General features: G+C 45.7%; 1 protein-coding gene across 8 annotated transcripts in view; it reads left to right on the top strand.

Moving 5' to 3' along the window:
* ripor1 (RHO family interacting cell polarization regulator 1) overlaps positions 1 to 23,264 on the top strand; it is a 51,107-nt gene that overhangs the window by 16,640 nt on the left and 11,203 nt on the right. For 5 of the 8 annotated variants that reach the window (XM_081715207.1, XM_035525488.2, XM_081715208.1 and 2 more), the window contains exons 2-10: positions 15,481 to 15,604; positions 18,451 to 18,603; positions 18,902 to 18,980; positions 19,215 to 19,238; positions 19,395 to 19,448; positions 21,446 to 21,595; positions 21,927 to 21,990; positions 22,222 to 22,265; positions 22,968 to 23,093. In XM_081715207.1, the coding sequence (XP_081571333.1) occupies positions 15,507 to 15,604; positions 18,451 to 18,603; positions 18,902 to 18,980; positions 19,215 to 19,238; positions 19,395 to 19,448; positions 21,446 to 21,595; positions 21,927 to 21,990; positions 22,222 to 22,265; positions 22,968 to 23,093 (792 nt within the window). In that variant the 5' untranslated portion in view covers positions 15,481 to 15,506. Of the gene's footprint in view, positions 1 to 8,919; positions 9,083 to 15,480; positions 15,605 to 18,450; positions 18,604 to 18,901; positions 18,981 to 19,214; positions 19,239 to 19,394; positions 19,449 to 21,445; positions 21,596 to 21,926; positions 21,991 to 22,221; positions 22,266 to 22,967; positions 23,094 to 23,264 lie in introns of those variants that run through there. The other 3 variants (XM_081715205.1, XM_081715210.1, XM_035525489.2) reach the window with 3 other exon arrangements.

The following is a 23,264-nucleotide window of genomic DNA, read 5'->3' as shown; positions in this document are numbered from 1 at the left end:
CGACAGGCAGCCTATCATTAAGCGCGTGACTGTCTGCATTTCTGAAGCGCAAAGGCTGGTTGTCATCTGTCTGTCTGTGTGTGTGTGTGTGTGTGTGTGTGTGTGTGTGTGTGTGTGTGTGTGTGTGTGTGTGTGTGTGTGTGTGTGTGTGTGCGTGCGTGCGTGCTTTTGTGCATCTATGCGCACATGTACATTGCTGTGTAGCTTTGTATAATTCCTGGGTAGGCGCTCTGTTGTGTCCGGTGTGTCACACTGCAGTGTATTTCTGTAGCGTGTCATTACCCTCTGACTGGCTGGTGTGTTATTATGGAGTCAGAGCTGGAGAGAGTGCGCTGTGTGACTCACTCGCCCAGGGACACAAACACGCGCACACTCAGAGGCAACACCAAGTCTCCTGCTAAATCCGCAGTGCAATGGTACTCACAAACTGCACATCTATTTATTACACTGTCATGGGACATCTTTAATCATTCTACAACTCCCATTCAGCATAATATATATATATATATATATATACATACACAACAGATCATGTGGCAAAACAAAAAGCCAACACAGAAAATACATCTCTAACATGGTTATATATTTGACATTGTGATGCTGAAGTCATACTGACCTTTGTAACACTACCAATGGCCATCTGACTAAGCATAGGTGGTCGTTAATGGCTCACATGTGGTTGAAGCCTTGGCTTTGTTTCTGCGCTAGCATGGCAGTTCCTGGTCAGTTTGTTCGTGATCGCCACGGCCGTCCAGGTGTATCTGACGCGAGTCATGCTGTCATCAACTAGCCTCCCTCCCACCTGACCCCTTTCTCCCCAGCCACAAAAGGAGTCCTGTCAGCACCATGTGGTTTCTTAACGTCTGATGTGGTTGCCTTTCAGGATGCACAGACGGAGGGCTGCATGTTTTGGCAGGTCTACAGCATCTCGCTAGCCTGCACACATCAGATTATAATCAGATTATAGCAGCCAGCCATGCGTAGTAACAGGAGACCAGAGTGTGCTATGTACCATTGGGCCCCATAGTTACACTATTCATCACCTTGGATTGCATTTTTTATTTATTACATTTGTTAATTTATTGTGTTTTTTTTAGAGTCCCTTTTTTCAGTAAGGCCCTTGGGGTAACACAGATGCTAAATAAGCACATTCTAAAGAGAATATTAAAGACACACTCCACTGGAGTGTATACTATTATGCAACATCTTTGTGGTCACAGAAGGCAGCAACACATGGTTGAGCTGGGATTCGAACGTGAAACATAACTGCAGGGATCATCTACGTATTCCTGAGCTCACTGGGTACAGCAAAGCCATCCACGTACTTTGACTGTATGGACCCACTTTGCCACCAGTACGTCCCCCTCTGTGTGAGATCAGCACCTTGCGGTTCTGCCTACTCAGCTTCTGTGATTGTCTGTGGTGTCTGGGCCCTTGCTAGCACAGGCAAACAGTTAGCAGTCGCTTCACACACAGTGCAAGTCTTCCGGGCAGTGTCAGTTTCTGGACTTTCCAACAGCTTGAAGGTACAGAAGGAGCCTCCACTTAATGGATCAACAGAAAAGTGCCACTTCCTCCAGCTGATCTGTCCTAGGAACTGTTTGTTCGTAGATTGTCATAGAGGTTGCGTGTGTTTCCTGTTGATGGCAAGAACTGCTAATTGTATGTAGTGTTTTGTTTTGTTTTTACACATTATTTATGGTAGCCTCAAGTGATCTCAAGATTTTCACTGGAACTGTTTAAGATCCAGATTAAATTGTAAGGACAGTTAGTGAAAATATTTTAACTTGAATTTGTCATTTTAATGACATTACATGATTGCCTAAAGTGATATTCATAAGAGCTAAGTTCTTATGAACTGTGCTGTGGTTACATCTTATTCTTTTGCCTCTGTGTGTTGTCCTAAATGAGACGTGGGATTTGCCAGATATTTTTGGGTGCCACGTTCCTACTCCCATGCTCATCGTTCTGTTCCTATAGTCCGTGACTGGGCCTCGGTTTTCTGCAGTGTGACCAGTCCCGTTCCTTAACTTGTGTACACACACACACGCATACACACACACACACACAGGGCTTGAAAATGTTCCATTGACTGGAACTCTGCCTTCCTACACACAACAACCAGGGAGTGAATAATCCTTCTTATTCACAGAATGAATAAGTCTGCACCCCTGCAGGCTTCTGGGCTCAACCAGGCTTTAATAATAATAATAATAATAATAAAAGCCCTTAATTCCTATGATGGCGGTATCGGCAGTTGCCTTGAAATAACTGAAGTATGGCAATAAAGTTGGAAGTGCAGGTTTCCCTGTCTGGTCCATCTCCATCCGCAGTGCTGGTTTTCAGCCTCCTGGCTCCAAGATGACCAGCTCTTGTTTATGGAAAGGGAATGAGAAGAAACAAAGGGCAGGGGGAAGAAAAGGCAGGAAAACTCAGCCACTTGTATTCGCTCCTGTGGGATGCTGTGAATATGAATGAGTTCTCCCTAGCAACACGGCACTTGTGCATCTAAATAGTCAGTTGACACGCTTAAATTGTGCTAATCGCAAACTAAAATGTGCGCGCTACCTGAAGTGCCCAGAAATCAGATTTCTGAAATTAGCCTTGCAAAGCCAGGGCCTGAAATGGGCTTGGTTAAATTTAGAAAAGCCTTATTCATTTTTGTCAGTGCGCAGAACTTGCTGTATCGCTGCTGGGTCTTATAGTGTCCTCATAAGGTCACAGATGTCTTTAAACCAGTGACCTTTATGGAAGAGGTCAGAGGCAGGAAAACGATTCGAGTCACATGTGCTGCACGCCGATCACAGCATATAAGAGGAGCTCTGGATGGTGATGGCACTGTAAAATGTCATCCAGCTCCATGCTGTGTATGCTGGGATTTTGTCTCCCCAAAGTTCTGCAGTTACTCTTCAAGACATGTTTAAGCAGACACATAAACAGGGGTTCTGGGATTCTCCTGTGTGTATTCCAAGCGTGTGTCTTGCGTACTTCAGAATGTGACTGTTCTGGGTTGCTCTGCTAGCCCTCATCCCTGGAGCTGCGTCATTAGCATTGCTATTGATGCAGAGCTGTGGCGCAGCTACAGAGGGCATTGAGAATGGCCACAGGACATGCTGGGACATGCCTCACACCCTCCCTGCAACCTGAGACAGACCCCAGCATGAGATAGGTAGCAAAGTTTTGAGTTTTTTAGGGTCATTAAGTTGAGGATCTATATAAGGAACTAAATGAGATTGCCGTTTTGTTGTGGTTACTTGACTTAATGTTTAGGTGGAGACACAGATTAACGTGCAGTGATAGTGGGGAGTGTCTGATAACTGTGTGTGTGTGTCCTGCCACAGCATGCTCTTCTGCTGTCATATCAAGTGACACTTGCACCTCTTAGTGACCAGCCGAGACAAGAAACCTTGGGTCCGTGTGGTCCAGGAGCCAGAGTGCGCAGGGTCAGTGCTCTGGGGCCATGCATGCTCTGAGGAGCAGAAGTGTGCTTTCCTGTCCTTTGCGGCGTGACGGACTATGTGCGTTGCCATTACCGACCTATACTGTTGCAGCTCGGAGTGTGGACGGTGTGCGTCAATGTCAAACAGGACAACGGGAAGGAGGCGTCTCCTAAAAACTTGCCTCGGCCTTCAAGATCGTAAAAGTTTAACTTTGCACTCCTTCCAGTTGTATATGCGGCTGTACGCAGAGAGCGTGAGGATAGCTTCCTTGTCCTATTCTGCTAAATTAGCTTTATGTATTTGTAAGCACAGTGTATGCAGTTTTACTACAATAGATAATAGACAGCAGTTTGGCTCCTGTAATTTTAAATATATGGACAGGTCATTGAGAGCTTAAATAAATCTCCACATTGGAGAGGAGAAAAAACGCTTATGCTCACAGAATGCAGAGGCAGTAAATAAGAGGTGATGGTGATCCAGCAGGCTTTCTCCGTCTCTCTCTATCTCTGTCTCTTGCTCTAGCTCACTCGCTCACTCACTCTTATCAGTCTGATGGCAGGCTCCAGAGGCTGCCGGAAGCCTGTTAATCAGGAGTGCTAATGTGCTCATTAAGAGATGGTTTAAAGCCTGCACTCCATTCTAATCTCTCCCTCTCGCTCTCTCTCTGTCTGTCTGTCTGTATTATTACAGTGCTATGTCATTTATATATATTATTATTATTATTATTATATAACAGTTAATATCTAAATATTGCAGTTGCTGTTGTACCCTGTGATTCCACAGCTGGTGTTTACTCCTGGGGAATGGGGATATTGAGGCTGTTTGGAGCAATAATGCTCTTGTGGTGAATTCCCCATTGGTTCTTGATGAAAGAAGCATTCTGTTTTTGAATGTTTTGCTTCGTGGTTGACTGATATATCGGCCGGCTGATTGATGCCCTTTTGAGATGATTGGCATTAGCCGAATTGGCCAAGATGTCGGTGGGTGCTGTGAAATAGTGCCTGCCCGTGCTGGATGTAACTGCTGAGAGAAAACAGTAAAACATTTAATTTCTATTTTTCAAAGCTTAATGTATTTAATTGGATACTCAACATTAGTTTCAGTCAGTGGTATTTGCTAATGGGAGATTTAACTTGTTGGCTTACATTAACAGGACTGAATGCTATCATTGTTATCAACTTGCCAACAGTATTTTCGGGAATGAGCGTTATGGGTTTCTAGCTAACATGCAGTGTGTGTGGGTGGGTGTGTCTTTCTCTGCGTGTACATCTACACACACACACACACACATACATAGAATATCCTCTGTATCACATTGTCACATCTAGTCACTTGTTAGATGATATGAGCAAGCTGTGCAAACAAAATTATAATTTTTTACATTTGTTGAACGCTTTTGATTTTGTTGGCTATTTGCCTTGTCAAGTCTGTCAACAAACTTAAACAAACACAAAAATATGCTTCAGAGCCCTGTGCTATAACTCTCATGCACCCTCATTGTAATTTATTTCCTGTGGGCATTCATTCAGTTGAAATGTTTTTTTGTATGTCTCATTTATTATTGTTGTTAATTAAATTGTATTTTCTCAGTCGTAATATTGTCCTTTATATATTGCCCATCGGTCGTGCCGCTGTCGAAATATCTGCATCTGCATTGGCTCTTAAATAATCCATACTGGTTGACCATTAGTTTTGCTGCTACAATATCCAAATATCGGCCAACAATTGAAAAGGCTGATAAAACAAACAAACAACAAATAAATAATCAATGATCAGCACAGTTTGCGCTTATCTTTTTTAAAATAAATCAATTATACTGGTCTATGGAGCTAAACCCATGTAGTAAGAATATTGTTTTTTAAAAGATTGTTCAGCATTGATTGTAGCGTTTAAAGAAGAAAAAACGCGACACTGGTCTGACACTAAATATGTTTGATGGTGAGGAAAAATGGCATGTGGTTGTTCTCAGATCAGTCACCTGTAAGAGTGTGAGTCAGCCAAGCTTAGAATCTGTTTGTTTCTTCTAAAGTCTGCACCATAGTCCCCTAGTTAGCGAGAGCTAGTCAGTCCCTCTATATGATTGCCTAACGATGAGCTTGCATTCATTCAGTGGATAAAATAAATCAGATTGGGTGATGGTACAGGTCTCCTCTCACGAAGAGGGCTGAAAGGTTTGCTCAAAAGCTTTTTCTTAGAAGTGGAATAAGTAGAGGAAAGGAGGAAAAGTTGTTATTCAAAAATAGCGATGGAAGTAGCTTAAGGGTATAAGCAGGGTTGGAGGCAGTGAGGGGCACTCATTTGCTAGCACCGCTGTTCAGCTCAGGTTCAGGTGTAGTCTGTGAGTTCACTGCAGCTCTCCATCCTCCCTAGTAGCGCTCTGTCCTGTTGAAGACACAGCCGCTGCTGGCGAAGGTGGAGACCTCTTGTTCTGATTTTCCAAATCTCCAGCACTCTCCTTTCGGGTCTGTCCTCCATCCCTCTGGCGGCAGCTTTCCCCTTCATGGCTCAAGTTCATGTGGAAGGCGTCTGAGGAAAGCATTTTCCATACAGGACGGTTTCACTTCGAGGTTTCGCTCTAACACTTTCCATGTGTGTGGAAGAAAGAGTGTGTGTGTGTGTGTGTGTGTGTGTGTGTGTGTGTGTGTGTGTGTGTGTGTGTGTGTGTGTGTGTGTGTGTGTGTGTGTGTGTGTGTGTGTGTGTGTTTTTCCCGGAAGCACATTGCAGGAATCTCGTGGCAGTCTGACAGTTAAGTCAGCTGACAGATCTATTCTGGCATTCTTCATAATGCTATAAACTCTTTCCTGAACTGCCCCACAGAGCAGCCAGGCTTTGCAGAGTAGTCTTGGTCTGTATGATCACATAGGGCCTTAGGAAGAGAGTCTTATATTGGGCCGTTCTGCACTCCTGAGACTGTTTCCGATTTCCTTTTCCACAAATATTGCTGGAAAACAGGACTAGGAAGTGTATCTGAAAAGATGGGTTAATTTAGAATTCGTCAGACTGTTTGTAGTGTATTTTTTCATGCATGCAAAACAGCACAGTTCATATTCAAGTGCCAAAGACTGGTGATGACAGAAAGCAGGAAGAGGAAGAGCCTCAATAGAAAGAGGCACACCCCGGATCTTGCCGAACCGTTCAGCGATCCCGAGCTATCCCAGCCGAACGGTTCGGCAACCCTCAGCGTGGTTAGCTCAGCGTGCTGAGGAACCTGTGTTCCGACTGTTCCGTGCCAAACCACGTTCGTGTGGAAATGCAACTGGAACGCTTGCCGTCGGAACTATTAAACTATTAAACTATTAAGCTCCTGTACTGTGAAAGGTGAGCTGTCAGAGGTTCAGAGGTTGTTCAGAGGTTGCAGTGAATGCAGTCACATGTGCCCTAACACTGCTAGTGCATCGGCAGTTTGTGGCTTAGAAAGTGCCGGAGAGCAGGAAATGATGTCGCCGTCAGCTCTAAAGATAAACGTTGCTTTTGTTTGCTTCCACACGCGTTCCATCATATCGGGCAGGAACACGCTGCACGATGAGCTGAATCTTTCCTTTTGTCCTGCTATCCTGCTGGGTGAAGCGTTTCTATACCTGTTGCTGATGGCAGCTTTGATCAGGAGAGGCCTGGAAGAATAATCTCTCACATTTATGATTGTGTGTGTGGTGTGGGAAAACCAGTTCAAGGAGTTTACATGGAGGCATTGTAGGAGAAGCCACTTGTATTTGTTTGGGGGTGTGTGTGTGTACACATAGGTGTATAAGAGTTTGTATAAAGCGTTTTAAGTGTATTAACTGCATTGTTTGTATATGTAGATCTGGTTATGTTCAAGGATTATTGATTTTGACTGTCTGTCAAACCAGACAAGTGGACAAACACAGCTGTAAACAGGTAGACAAAACCCCAGACAGACAGGTGGTGGGGCGGCTTCTCCAGTAATGGTCTAGCACAGCCTGCGACTGCCTTATTTGTTGTAATGTAATGCTAATCGCCGCAACAGCTGGCGTGTCAGGACCAGAGCCAATCATTGCCCTCCACCACCAATCTCAGCTCCTCCTCGCTTTAGTTCTCTCCCAGTCAAATGGGCAGTTGGGAGCATATGGAGAGGGTGTGCTCCAGTTGTTGTGTGGAGCGTACCGTGCCCAGACTACACACAAGCAGAAGGGGTATGCCCGCATACGAGTGCCTGTGTTTGTGTGGCAGCAGTGATATGACTGAAAGTTTGTCACCGTATCTAATTGGCAACATTGATCAAAATGTCACCTCCTGTGTATAAAGGGGACTTCAGCCCTTAATCTGCTGTTAAAGGGAAGAGAGCTACAGTAATGACCAGATAAACACATGGTTTTAGCACGCACACACACAAACATTCAGCTCTATTCCAGAATATTGTTTTCCTTCATGTCAAGGACATTAAAATGATAAGGGCTTACAGCTAAACTGTGTCTGATATTTTGGTAAACAGAGTGGCTTTCCTGCGCTGTACACCCACACGTAGCGTTGTCGTTTTGAGCCCTGTCAGTAATGTGAGGCAGGGCAGTGCTCGGCTGTGGGTTTATTGTTGCAGCGGGACAGTCAGAATTGTACAAACACTGACAAAGCATTGACAGGTATTGAATCCTGTACTTGGCATTGGAGGTGCTGAAGTGTTTCTAAGATAAACGGCAGCTGTACCACAGAAATGGTCCTGTGAAGTGCACCAGAGAGACAGAAACAGTAGTATTACAAAGTAATACGATGGAAATAATGCATTTTTAACCCTTGCCAGATTTTTTCTGAGGCTTCAATAATAAACTTGGTAGACCACATGAAATGCATCCACAGAGTTGTATAGTTGGTTGTTGCTGTTGCCTGGGCAGGTCTAGCGTGAACGAAAAACTGTTCCACATTAGCATCATCGCTGACTCATTGAGCTCCTCACAATTTGAGGTGAGGGGTCTTCTGCGGAGTGGGCGTTCCTGGTTTATCATTCGGAAACTGGGCGCAGGCACTGTTGCTGGGAGAGAGACAGGCAGGAAGACTGCTGCACAGGAAACTCGGGGAGGAGCGGAGGGTTACAAGGAGGGGAACGCCCTCCCTTTTCCTGGCAGCGTGTCTGCTTGGATGCTCGCTCGCTCCCTCCCTCTCTCTCTCTCTCTCTCTCTCCCTCCCTCCCTCTCTCTCTCTCTCTCTCTCCCTCCCTCCCTCTCTCTCTCTCTCTCTCTCTCCCTCCCTCCCTCTCTCTCTCTCTCTCTCTCTCTCACTCTCTCTCTCTCTCACTCCCTCCCTCTCTCTCTCACTCTCTCTCTCACTCACTCACTCACACACTCTCTCTCTCTCTCTCTCACTCTCTCTCTCTCTCACTCACTCACTCACACACTCTCTCTCTCTCTCACTCTCTCTCTCTCTCACTCACTCACTCACACACTCTCTCTCTCTCTCTCTCTCTCTCTCTCTCTCTCTCTCTCTCTCTCTCACACTCTCACTCTAACCTCCCACTCTAACCTTTGAGTATCAGTGGAGAGGATGAGGGGAGATATAAGGACACCACAGCTAAAAGTCTGATTTCTGTGTGAAACCGCTGTTGTTTTTGAGGGGGTGACTCTGAAACAACCAAAGATTCGCTCCGGTCTGGTGTGGAGGAAGCCCCTGTCAAACATGTACAGTGGATATGGAGGTACTCTTTATCTCTGCTAAACATTCTTGTCCGTAACAACAGCTGAGATTTCAGTAACTGGCTGTTTCAGTGAGACATGACTTTTTCCTGTATTGTTCAAAGTAATGCAATCGGTAAAATCTGAAGTAAACGTTGTTATTGCTTCAGGTTTTGTTCTCTGAGTAGGTGAGGTTGATCTCCATTACTTCATGTGTTTATGGATTTGCGGTTTTGTCTGCCTCTTCCTGATTATATTGGCTATTAGTCTTTAAGGACCGTGCCTACAGCGGAAGATGCTCGTCATGCCTGCAGTTTTCTCTATCAGTCTTGTGTTATCTCTTGTGCTCTCCAGCTTCGGATGTTTCCATGTCCTTTGCATGTTTTCTCTCCCTGTAATGCTCACTTTCTTAGTGTGAGTCCTGATTCATGACTCTGCCATATTGTGGGAAAGTTTAGATGGGGCCTGCCCTAAAGAAAGGAGGGCAAAGCCCTCTACAGGAAAAATGGGAAACTCTGTTTCCTTCCCACAATGATACAGAGCTGAGGAGCAGTTGGATATTTGCTAGGATATGCTTCCTTAGAAAAACAATGGCAAAGCTATGAATGTTCCCCAGAAGACCCGATGAGCCAGAACACCTCCGTGCCATTTTGGTGTCATACAGAATGTGGAAGTGAAACCAAAGAAATTTGACCCAGTCAGTCATAGCAGCACACTGGTAATTATAAACCCCTATCCAGGTTTAATTAATGTGGTGGTGTTGGGCACTGTGTTACTGTGTTTGGTGGTGCAAACAAGCCTCTGATATGAGGTTCCTCAGATGTCGGCCACAGCCAGGGGGAGCTGCCATACACCTGGAAAGGGGCATGCTGAGATCAGCAGTTGAGCCTGCCACCTTAAGGTCAGCTAAGCTGAGCAAACCTAGGTCAGTAGGGTCAGGGCGCTGCCCCAGGCCCGCAGCGCAGGTTCACCCCGACCTTTCTGTGGAAGAGGCCGGAAACACACTCTTGTGGAAGACACTCCTGGCCCGAGGCACTACAGAGAGAGCCTCGAGTGTCAAAAACAGGTAGTGTGGACATGTTTGTAGAATACACACACACACACACACACACACATCCACACACACCAAATATAAAGAATGTTGGGCTCCTTTTGGTTGACTTACTCCAAGAGGTGAGAAACAGGGATACAGGGAAGGAGACGGAAGGTCTTAAGTTTGTTTCTTCTTTTTGGGCTTGACTCAGGAAATGGAGGAAAAGGCAGGTGTGCGTGTGCGTCCATGCAGGCTATGTTTGTGGCACAGTGTTACAGGGAGCCCAGAAAATAACATGACCGTAGCCAGAAATAAAAACAGCCAGAAACTGATATAGTACTTAAGCAGAAATGTGCCACTGATCATGATCATTTAGTCCCGGTTAATGTGGACCAACTCCCCACTTATCTTGATTGGTCATAAACGTCTGTATTTCCTCGTAGAGAATAATATTGTTGTTCCCTAGGAAAGGTGTTGAAAACATGCATGTTGCGCTACAAAGACATTTAATTAAGTTCAGCGTGTAGTTATCAGTTCATCAGCCAACAGACCAGCTGCACAGTTTTGTTTACTTTTAACTGGAGTTACTGGAGCGACTAAGACAGGAAGGCCACCCACAAATCTTTAGCCAGACTCTTAAATCTTCGCCTGGATTGGGATGCTGGGTTGGTTAAGTGCAGTTTGGTGTCCTGCCACGTTTTGTGTATTGGACACAGATTTCACACAGCATATCTGGTATCACATATCATTGGTATCAGCATATCACATATCATTGTCTTTGAAGCATCACTGTTCAGGCCAAATTCCTGAATTTCGAGTTACAGTTTGGGTTTTCTTTGTCCAATATCTAACACACGTACCACTTTTATTAAATTTTATCCTCTGAACATGATGAAAGAGAGTGCCGTGTAAGGCATGGTGTTTTCCCATTAACCTCTGTAAACCTGGACAACTTGATTATGAATTAATAATCCCTCCCATTTCATAACTGAGGTTAATTCCATTCACCTTCCCAGATTTTCAGATCATTACAAGGTATTTCCTACATGTTACTTCAGAGGGCAAAGTATACAGAGTATACTGTTTACTGATGTATGTCGTCTTTTGAGGGTAGCAGGTGCATTTTTCTTATCGAGACCTATAATTAATTTTCATAGAAGTGTGTTTCATGTTTTCCATTATTTACATTTACTATATACATACATTTTATTTACGATTCTTGGTTGAGGTGGTAGACAAGCATCGTCTAATACTGCTTACTTCTCTCATGGTGAACACAAGCAAGGGGAAACTGAGCGCTGACGACCTTTAGTAGAAGTGTGGGGTCATTGGAGGTCAAGGCTCATTGGAGGTGCTCTAATCTCACTGGGGTGTCCTCTAGTATCCACCAAACTTGTTTTAGAGCAAGGTGAGGGACAAATTCTCCAGAAAAAAAAGCATAGCCTAGACACCGCAGGAGAAACAAATCCTGTCAATTCTTTGTGCTAATGGGAGTTGAAGAGATATCTGGAGAGGATGTCGCATGCTTTCGCCATGTAAAAGGAAAGTGTGTGCAGAAAAAGCACTGATGGAGCACTACAGCACATCAGCAGGAAAGGGCTGATCTCGCTTAGGAAGGCTGAGTTAGAGGGGCAAATGGAGGACTAAACTGAGGTCAAGAGGGGCACCAGTTTTGAGAAGAACTGTATTAGTCATGTATTAGTTTGTGGTTTGTTTGACAGTGTGGCACTCTTATTGCTGCCAGTTTGTGGTGTGACCCAACCCACTTGTGTTGGTGGTGGTGGTGGTGGTGTTTTTGAATGGTCCGGGGACGAAGCCAGACAGCTAGGATGTTCTAGGTCCAGAGGCTTGGGAGCATCCTGGCCATTCCAACCTCGGTTATGAGCGACACCAGTGGCAGGCCATGGAGGTGTGGGAGCACTGTCCAGTTAGGCCATGACCCAGGGTTCTCAGTGAGTCCAGGTTCTGAGCTGATTGTTCCCAGAGTGACACTCCTCAGGCAGGAAGGCACTGGGCCTGGGCTGCGTGAGCCGAGGCTTATTTTTCCCCATGGAAGTTTCTGGAGGGGCGATTGTATTTGGCAGGTGGGCAGGACCTAAACAGAGGCTCAAACCTCAGAGACACTGCAGTGATGAAAGCTAATGTGTTATGTCTCTAGTGTGTCTACCCCAGGAAAAGAAAGAGGAAGGGGATGCTGCTAAGGGTGTGTGTGTGTGTGTGTGTGCGTGTGTGTGTGTGTGTGTGTGTGTGTGTGTGTGCGTGCGCGCGTGTGCGCGTGTGCGTGTGCGCGTGTGCGTGTGCGCGTGTGTGTGCGCGTGTGTGTGCGCGTGTGTGTGCGCGTGTGTGTGTGCGCGTGTGTGTGTGCGCGTGTGTGCGCGCGTGTGTGTGCGCGTGTGTGTGTATATGTGTGTGAGTGTGTGTGTGTGTGTGTGTGTGTGTGCGCGCACATGCGCACACGCATGTAAATGAGGTGCGTGTTATGTCTTTTTATTCTCTGACGTTCCTTTTGATGCTCTGGATTAAAGTGGTTGTTTGTGGTTCCCACCACCATAAGAGCTGGCAAAACCTTGATTTTCATGTTTGTATGTTTTGCAGATCTTGTTAACTTTTAGTCTGTTGTCCTGTTGCAAATGATCTTTTTTCCTAGTTTTTCCTAAACAGAGACGTCAATAATAAACATTTTATTCCGATTTATTTAATTAAATCAGAATATTCCATTAAAAATGTATTGCCCTTTCTCACCTTTTCCATTCCAAATATATTTATATTTCAATATTTCTGGCTTTTAGATACTTGGACAATTTAGATATTTCAGCTAATAAAGCACTTATTTTTCAACCTTTTATATTAATATTCCACCCTTCTGCTTAAAACATTTAGAAGCATCCACTTGTGCTTTGAATTAGGAACCAAAGTTACTGTAGTTCACAGTCAGGAATAAAGATTTTTTTCCCACACTGGAACCTCGTCTGGAGAGGAAGGATTGGTGCCCTCCCTTCTCAGCTGAAGGCCTCTGTGTGTGGACATGCGCACAGAGCGAGGTCACCTGTCCGTCCTGCCGTTACTGCCTGAAAGGTTGCGGTCAGTGCAGCTTGTTCAGAGACTCGCTCTGGCCTGGTGAGCTGTGGCGTGGCTCACCAGGCCAGAATGTTGAACTTTTGATGAAGTGGTAGATGCAGGGCCCACTCAGTTTCCTGTTGCTACTTCCTTGGGTCTAAAATAAACTCTGACTTTCTTCCCCAGCCCCAATGATGCGCCTGTTTCTAAGGACTTGCCTCTCTATTGATCAAAATACTGAAACTACTACCAGCCCAAACACCGCCCCACACTACAGAAAAAGGGAACCTAGCGTGACACTGATGAAATTCGCGTAAACCCTGTGATGTGTCTCTAAAGCACTTGCTGGAGGAGGCGGCTTTTGTCTTGGTCTAAACGAGCAATAAGAAGAGGTCCTGGGAATTGGCCCTGGACGGAATCTCCTCTCGTGTTCGCGCTCCTCCTGGCCTCCTCGGCTGTAGTGCCGAGTGATGTCGTTCGAAGCTGTTGCACTGGAAGTGGCTGAGCGTCAGTAAAAGCTTTGTGTCGCAGAGCAGAGCGAGAGAAGATGGAAAAGAGCTGGCTGAATGGTCACGTGACAAGAACAGCTCTTGTGGGAAGGCGTCTGACTAGGGGGATACTGACCTCCGTTTCAAATGACCAGCATTAAAGTGTTTTGTTGTAAACCGCTTATGGGTATAAGACACTGATACAAAATTGTTATGCTACTCATATCAAATAGCTTGTTGTATAGATAAGGGCTACGCGATATGGGCAAAAATATTTCGGTTTGTTCATATTATGTGCCGTGAGATTGATCTATGTTATTTTAACCAAAATTATTTTCATATTAATACTGTGAGGCATGAAAACACCCACGGGACACAACTGTGATGTGTGAGACCGGTCACACGGCACAGTAAAAAGTTGTTAGTGGGCTCACTTCCATATTACCGCCTTCTGTGAGATTAGTATTGAAGTCTAATATTGCAGTATAGCTGTATGTCTGGTTAAGCTGAGCTAGTACAGAGTTTATCCCAAGTACCTTTTCTGTAGCCTGGCACAGAATTGGCTCGGATTGTATGCGTCTCCGTTCACTGGTCTCACTTTCTCTGTAGCAAGCATTTCAATAGTAATGGGAGAGTCTAGATGATGGAGAGCTCCTTCTTTGTCAGCCCTGGCTCAGTCTTGGAACTGTGTTGGCCATGGCCTCGGTCGGTTAGTTCTAGTCTGGGTTTGGGTTCCTGTCCTTGGCACAAGCCTTCTTTGGTGACTGTGCCTTCTTCACTGTGAGCGAGTATTGTTTCAAGAGTCTGCGTGTGACAATGAAGAGCCAGAGGTTCCAGAAGGCCTCCAGAGATTGGCTGCCGATTAGAGACGGAGGCAGACAGGCCGGGAACCTTGACGGTTTGACCGGACTAGGAAAGGCTGGGCGCTGTCAGTGGCAGCGGCTCTCCCAGGCTTCCCTGTCTCAGCGCTTAGGAATGAGGGCTCACCAGGGTGGTGTTCAGGATGTTCCTCAGTCGGTCTGAATGAGTCTGCACGGGCTTCCTGAGCCACCGGTGGGTCATTGTTTCCATGGTGGAAGCAGCCTTCCACCGAGCTCTCTCCAGAACCTCGCCCAGGGACGCTCCTGAACCCGCAGAGCTTTGTCTGTATTGGAGTGTTGTCAAGAAAAAAATTTTTTTTTTTTTTGCTTGTTTACAAGTGCGGTTTCAGTGCGAGGACCTCCTGTTTTAAACTGTCAATGTTCCGAATACAGTTTGACTCATGTACCTCTGGTAGATGTTCACAAAGACATCTGCTCCAGGTTTACAATCCAAGTGAGAAGTGTGGTCTTGGTGATGTCTTGGGTGTTTTCCCAGTGGTAGGCTGGAGGAGGAATATGGGAAGAGAAATATGCAGATGAAAGGATAAACAGGGAAGCACAGTAGATGTGCATCTAAAGCACCAGGCAGGAAACCCACCCGACAGGTCCCTTTAAAATCACTTTGATGTTAAACAACTCCTGTTTGTACTTGCAGGCTGTGGAGTTCTACTTATCTTTAGATATACTATCAAGAAATGTTCCCCAGTGTCTCTTTGATAAGCTTATGGTGCAATGGGGCCCGTAATAAAATGTAATAACTATATTCCTGAAAATAAATGAAGTAAATTATGGGCTTTTACCCTCAGAGTGGTAGGAAAACAATCTTCATAAACTGCCCTGAATTCTGAAAGATCTTTATCAATGTGGTCTGATGGCTTGTTTTAGCTCCTTGACCATTTGGCCAAGTCATGTTGTGCCTTTGTCTCAAGTTCCTTCCCTTTTCTCCAACCTCTAACGTCCTTGCTTGTCCTGCGGGTCTACAGGGAGTCCCTCCAGAGCGGTGTCCACCATGTCGCTGTCTGCGCGGCCCACGCACCGAGTCCTCGTCAGGGCCGTCAGTAGGAGCCAGAGCTTTGCCGGCATCAACTCCTACGACAAGCCTTACAGGTGCGATAGATGGACACACAAACGCATACTCGCAGACATGCATACACTGTCCATCATGTTTGTCAACTCCTGTAAGATGTCCTACAGGTCAGTACACACACACACCAGACACAACTCCTACAAGCCCTACAGATGAATCCTCTCACACACACACACACACACACACACACGCATCTGTCATAAATGTAAAGAGTTGTTATATCATTAAGGACAGCAAGAAGCGTACACATCCAACACAGAAGTCGCTTTCTGAACTCACGCACACTTGTATAACTTTTCGAGTGTCCAGCACATTTGTGCTGAGAGGATGAGAGGAGACATCTGACGGGATGTCCTGTGAAGTCCTGTGCATTTCCTCTTCAGTCCTGCTCTCCCCACGAGCTGACCTCCTGACCTCCTGCAACCTTGCGTTTCAGCAGTTGGTGGAGGAAGTAACCTCACGCCCTCCTTGTTATAAAACGGAGAAAAATCAAGATAGAAATGTTGGTTCTCTTATTACATCTAATAGATGCTTCTTACTCCCTGAATACCAACACTGGAATGTCCAGCTTCCAGGAGACTAAGCCCAGTATTTCAAATTTCAGAATCTCAATATCAGCCATTAGTAACTTTTGGTAAACTGCAGAAACATGGTCTCCCTGTGGTCACAGGCATGTGCCAAGCGAAATCGGCAGTGCAGTGTGTGACATCCACACCACGAAGGCGGCTGATGGAGTCTCAGCTACTGTTGAATAGCTAAGGGCCTTTCACTGGCACTTTAGTTTGGTTTTCTGCCCTCTTAACAGTCCTCAAGTCCTCATTTGAAACCGTTGAGTCGCTGGCCTGCTAACTCACCTGGCACAGAGCACTTGCTGTGGATCTGCTCTTCAGGATGTGTAGTGAAATGTTGAAAGCTGAACCTTGGCTGGAATGCTGCTTAGAAACCTATATTCATTATTCCTGTGTATAATTCCTCTGCCATTTGGGAAGGGGCTGCATTTCATGTCGATTCACCAGCGAGTTTTTGTGGATGCAGACTTCATTAGGGATGTTTTTGTTGCCTGTGATGGAACTACCTCACTACCTCACTGATTAATGTGTCTGTGTCTGCACAAAGGATGAGGGAAGAGCTAGTCAAAAATTCATATCTAAAAAATGGGGGAAGGTATCTTTATATTAACTTTGCAGGCTTTGTTGTATAAGAGTGAGTGAGTGTGAGTGTGTGTGTGTGGTTAGCATGGGGGATTATACACTCCCTGGCCAAAAAAAAGGTCACCACCTGGATTTAACTAAGCAAATGGGTACGAGCCTCCCATTGGATAATTACTGCATGGGTGATTGTTTCAGCTGGCAACAAATTATTTAACCCTAACTGATGCAGTGAGTAGCTCCTCAATTGTTAAACAACCATGTCGAAAGACACAGCCTGTGGTTGTGGAAAAGATGTTAATCTGTTTCAGGAGGGTCAAATTATTGGCATGCATCAAGCAGAGAAAACATCTAAGGAGATTGCTCAAACTACTAAAATCTGGTTAAGAACTGTCCAATGCATTATTAAAAAGTGGAAGGACAGTGGGGAAACATCTTCAAGGAAATAATGTGATCAGAAAAAAAATCTAGCATGATCGTGATCGGCCATCACTTCAACGTGTGGTGAAATCAAATCGTAGAAAAACAACGGTAGAACTCAGGGATATGTTTAATAGTGAAAGTAAGAGCATTTCCTCATGCACAATGTGTAGGGAACTCAAGGGACTGGGACTAAACAGCTGTGTAGCCTTAAGAAAACCACTTGTCAGTGAGGCTTAGGCTTCAGATTGCTAGGGAGCATAAAGATTGGACTCTGGAGCCATGGAAGAAGGTCATGTGGTCTGATGTGTCCAGATTTACCCTATTCCAGAGTGAAGGACACATCAGGGTAAGAAGAGAGGCAGCTGAAGTGATGCACCCATCATGCCTAGTGCCTACCATACAAGCCTGTGGGGGCAGTGCAATGATCTGGGGTTGCTGTAGTTGGTCAGGTCTAGGTTCAGCAATGTTATGTGCCCAAAGAATGAGGTCAGCTGACTACCTGAATATACTAAACGACCAGGTTATTCCATCACTGGATTTGTTTCTTCCCTGGTGGCACGGGCATATTCCAAGATGACGATGCCAGGATTCATCTGACTCAAATTGTGAAAGAATGGTTCGGGGAGCATGAGACATCCTTTTCACACATGGATTGGCCACCACGGAGTCCAGACCTGAACCCCATTGAGAATCTTTGGGATGTGCTGGAGAAGACTTTTCGCAGTGGTCCAAGTCTCCCATCATCAATACAAGATCTTGGGGAAAAATTAATGCAACTCTGGACAAAAATAAATGTTGCCATTGCAGAAGCTTGTGGAAACGATGCCGTAGCGAATGCGTGCCATAATCAAAGCTAAAGGCGGTCCAATGAAATATTAGTGTGTGTGACCTTTTTTTGACCAGGCAGTGTATCTGCTATTTTGGTGACAGCCTCTGTGCATCCAGTCATACCCATATATACAAACATTGGGGGCGGGTGGGTGCACTGGTGGATTTTTTAAGAACTAAAGTTTTAGAACTAAAGAAAAGAGGAAGTGAGATGAAGAGAAGCAAAATGGGTGTTGGTCCATGCTTGTCCATCTGTTTTAAAACTGCCAGGGGTTTGCAACAAGTTTTCATTTCATGCTCAGTCAGCTTTCATTAGTGGTGATCATTGCTTACATCTCTGTGTGTAATCTCTAAGCCTCCAGACACCACCTGTGAACACGCATGTGGGAGTAGAATTTTGTAAGAACTATAGTTTTCTGAGAACTGTTTTATAAGTGCGAATGTGTGCGCTTGTGTGTTTGGTTCAGGAGCCTCTCAGTGTTCAGTACCCCTGTGTGTGTGAGGAAGAGTTCCTCTAGAGGAAGCAGGATGTTCGCGCACTCTGCAAAGTCACCTCCTCCGAAGGTACCCCAGCCTGAAAGGCTGGATGAGGTTTATGAAGCCCTGAAGAGAGGACTACAGTGAGTACACCTACACTACATATTTCACCTATTTAGAGTATTTAGACATGCATGTGCTAAACTAAGACATAGTTTAAAGTCCACTTGCATGCTGTTTAGTAAACAGTCCCAGTGCACATTCCAGTGTGCACCCTTGCAGAAGTCTATGTGAGTAGACCCGATAAGCAAAATGGTGCCCTAGCATGTGACTGTATGATTTTAAATATCCCAGCTCAGAATTCCCAAGACTTCTATAATGGCTACTGGTAAGAGGTTCAGCCTTTGATGGCTGTTTAACGGCTCGTGTCTGTGCTTCCAGGTCTTACCTGCAGGTCCATCAACTGGAGCTGGACAGCCTGAACCGACAGATGAGGGAATCAAAGAGGAACTCTCGCCTGGTGAGAGAAAAAGAGATCTCGCAAGATCTCACACTCCGCCCGCAGTGTCACCAGCGTGCACCCGCTATCCCACAGTGGGAATGCTGGTTTGAGGTCTGCGTCCGTCTAGGCTTGCAGCTGTGATGTGATGTGCAAAAACCGACCAAACCTCTGGGGGCTTTTATACATATGACCTAATTTTCTTTGGCTGATGGCTGTTGTTTTCAATTCTTTCTTTCTGTTGTTTGTCTGCAGGGTTTTCTTTATGAGCTGGACAAGGTGAGTCTTTATTCCTGCTATTAAGATTCTGCTTTTACTAGCTCTGTTTAAAAAAGCCCATGCAATGCCTCACCAACAACTGTCTCTAATTCATTTCACCTACGTCTGGGAATGACAGATGTGTAATGAAACACTGCTGTGATCTGTTCTCTGCAGCAAGTGAAGGTGATCGAGAGGTTTATGAGGCGGTTAGAATTCCACCTTAGTAAGGTAAGCACCGCACTAGGGATAACGCAGTTGATATCCACTCTGCTTGTCTTATTGAACTGTAATATGGGAAGGTGCTTTGTACAGAAATTTATAGGGTGTGGGAAATTTCAAGGGGATTACGCACTTGCACACAAGCAATTCTTGCGTCTGATTCTTGGCTGTGGGTGTATATATATATCGCACAGAATTGTCACGTGGCCTGGGGCAGGTTTAGGTGTGTGTGTGTGTGTGTGTGTCATACTTTTTTATGCAATGTTCAGTGTGTGTGCACACATGTTCATCTGTACTTGCAAGCTTGTGCAGATGCGCACACACACAGTAACACACCCTCATGGGCCACAGGCAGGGGTCAGCCTTGAGCCCAGTCTCCCTGTCAATGAGCAGTGAGCCTCTGATCTCTGAGGCCAGAACAGCCCCAGCCAGCTGCACATCAGGAAGGGGTCTTCATCCTCACTCCCGCCTGCTCTTCTGCAGCAGCTCCTTTCATGTGCGATTAGTTTGGGCTTCATGTGCACTTGAAACTGCAGGGGAGCAGTTAATCAAAAGCTTTTGCTTTGCTAGTTGTTAAAGTCGTAGTGCACTTGGTGGAATCCTTTTGCAAAATAGATGGTGAAGCAGTGGGTTTGTGTCTGTAGTGTGTGTGTGTGTGTAGTGAATGTGATCAGCTGCGCGTGTGTCTGTGGTGAATGTGATGAGCTGTTACCTGTTGCTAAGCTCTGGATGTTTGTGACAGAGTTCTGCAAAAATTCTGACTGCCCTTCTAACATGCTGCCAGAATTGTGGAGTAGATGCAACACACTGTTCTTAAACACCTCCAGATGAAGTCTGTGTATGTGTGTTATGGAAATAATTTGTTAAAGGGGCTCTGTCTGTGTGTGTGTGTGTGTGTGTGTCTCTCTCTCTCTCTCTCTCTCTCTCTCTCTCTGGTGTTATAAAACATTCAAGGGTGTGCAACCAATTTGCCTTTCCTGGTCTGTGATCTTTACTTGGTGACTTTTCGAATGGCTGTTGTCATTCACTCACTGTGTGTGTGTTTGTGTGCGTTGGGGCGGGAGGGGTGTATGCAGGGGGACCTGTATCTGTAGTCCTCCTTACAGTGTTTATGAGCATGTGTGTGCATTCTCGCGTGCGCACACACACACACACACATGTGCACACTCTTCATGGTCTACATCTTTAATCACATCATCTAACAATACCAGGCATGCAAGGTCTTAATATACCTTTTCTGTTTAGCAGTGCCTTTCTTGGTATAATCTTCTGAAATGAAATTCCTGCAATACCTTCTTGCTTATAAGTATATTTCTTAATAACTTAATAATGAACTGCTAGTTGTAGAGTATCCTGTTCATTTATTTGAGTAATAATGATATTCCTCTAAAAGAAGTGCCAAGCACCATGCGCGTTCCAACCTGTTCATCCTAATGGCTGAGGTCTCAGTCAGAGAGCCCTGCTTAATGGGGGAAACTGATGATCTGATGTAACCCAGAACCACACTAGCCTTAAACCTGCAGTAATATTGCCCTAACGCTGGTTTACGTGCCATGCGTCAACTTTGAGAGGCCCAGCGGTTCTCTGCAAACCCAGAGTGTGCATGAGGTGATGGAGGTCATTTGAGCAGGACATGCACCAGTTCAGGTGGGAAATGTCTGGGTGTTTGTGGGTCACTCATTGGAATTAAATTGTAAATATTGAGGGTGCTTATGGTTACATTTCTTGCCTGGGGTAAATCTGTGCCAGGGGCGTGTGTATGGACCATATAAGGAGTTTCCTGTTTGTTTCTGCTGTGTGGTTGAACAGGTTTGCTGAAGGCACTGCAGGTGCATCACTAAAATGTTAATTATGTATCACACACCATACCAACCATTCCCATAAAAAGCCCTAAAATAAGGAAGTAGGGATTGTGTGTGTGTGTGTATACACACATGGGCACGTGCACACATATATGGAAGCTGATCTACATTGTTTTCTCTGTGTGTGTGTGTGTGTTTTCTCAGATTGACGAGCTGTATGAAGCGTACTGTATGCAGCGTAGACTGAGGGACGGGGCTAATAAGATGGTGAAGGCCTACACAGCCTCTCCAGGCAGCCGTGAGGCCCGAGAGAGCCTATCAGAAGCCAACAAGGGCTTCAAGGAGTACACTGAGGTAAGGGAGCGAATGGACAATTCAGCCGCAAGAGGCTTCAAGCAGGCTTGAGGAATGGCAGAGTTTTATCAGAGTCATTGGTAATACAACGTGGTGGATAATGTTCAGCGTGTGTGATGTGTAATATGCGCGCGCTGACAACTCTGGTCAGACTGTGATTTGCTAAGAATCTACATTTCAACTTTAAGTCCAGCGTTTTACGTCAGTGTGATGAGCGCTCGAAGGAGTGCAGGTCGAGAATTGCTCTCTGGGCTTCATCCGTTCTGTCTGTTCCGTCTGTCCGTGTGCCGTCTCGCTGCGTGGGGCCGTGCCACACTGTGCACCTCTGCAGAACATGTGCATGCTGGAGAGTGAGCTGGAGAGCCAGCTCGGGGAATTCCACATCAAAATGAAAGGTAGGACACACATCCCACTTTGCCTTCTCTGCCTCTTTTGTTCACATTCCCGGAACAGTGCCACCGTTCCCAGTAAACGGAGTGGCTTGTGGGCATGGAGTCGTTTTAGTGCCTGATGCTATGAAATTAAAATACTGAAAACAAAATAACGAAATGAAAATGAAACATTTTGAATAGTAGTGTGATGTTGGTAAGTTGTAGGTGTTTGAGTAATAGTTTGGCTTGATTCAGGTCTGGCTGGCTTTGCTCGACTCTGCGCTGGGGACCAATATGAGGTGAGTCTTCTTTCTCTCATTCGTTTCTCTCTTCTTTTTTTTTAAATCTCCCTCTCACCTTTTTTTTCATGTTGATCTGTGGGAGTTTTTTAGTAAGATGACTCTGAGAGGGAGCGAGAGAGATCCTCTTCTCTCTGTTCTCCTGGCCCAGTAGGGGGAGGCCAGCTATAGGGAGGTGGTGGCTAATTGGAGAAGGAAAGGTGCTAGCTCGTCAAGCCCACCTCCGCCTGCTTTAAATGCATGCCATCCTTGACGACTGATGGGCTGGTCGATCGTGAGTCAGCACGATACCCTGGCTAGTGTAAGAGCCTGTGAGCTGGAGACAGCAGAAGGAGAGAGACTTGGCCAGATGGCGTGATGATGTAGAGGGATGGAAGAACTGAGGGATCTCTGTCCATCTGGCAACATGGAAAAGCATTCCCACACACACACAGTTTATACCGGTGCTCTCTGAATTGCCCCAGCAGTACTGTCTCTCTCTCTCTCTCTCTCTCTCTGTGTGCCCTGTGCCCAAACTCGGTTTCCTTCCCCTTTAAACATGCCGTGCTTAACCTTTTATGCTGTCCATCACTGTAAGCAGAAACATCAACGCAGTCAGTCACAGACTGCAGGCAGCTGCCGGTCCCCAGCATCCTTTCGGAGCCTGTTCGGGGTGGTGTGCGTTGGCTTGTCTGTGCAACGCTGTCTTCTCGCCCCACGCAGATCTTCATGAAATACGGCAGGCAGCGCTGGAAGCTCCGGGGTCGGATTGAGATGAACGGGAAGCAAGTGTGGGACAGTGAGGAGATGGTCTTCCTCCCTCTCATCACAGAGTTCCTCTCTATAAAGGTGAGCTCCCACAAAGGGAATAATCTGACTGTCCCCATTGCAGGGTTTTTCCTTCTCTTCCTGCACGTGTGTGTGCGCAAAAATGCATCTGTCCGTGAAGGACTCCCTTTCTCACTCTCCCTCTCTCTTCCGCTCCCTCTTTATTCTCCTGCTGCCTCCATCCCTCTTTCT

This window comes from Electrophorus electricus, chromosome 6, assembly GCF_041902795.1.
Source record: "Electrophorus electricus isolate QZ-2024a chromosome 6, ASM4190279v1, whole genome shotgun sequence".
Classification (NCBI taxonomy): domain Eukaryota; kingdom Metazoa; phylum Chordata; class Actinopteri; order Gymnotiformes; family Gymnotidae; genus Electrophorus; species Electrophorus electricus.
This window is presented reverse-complemented; position numbering and strand designations above follow the sequence as displayed.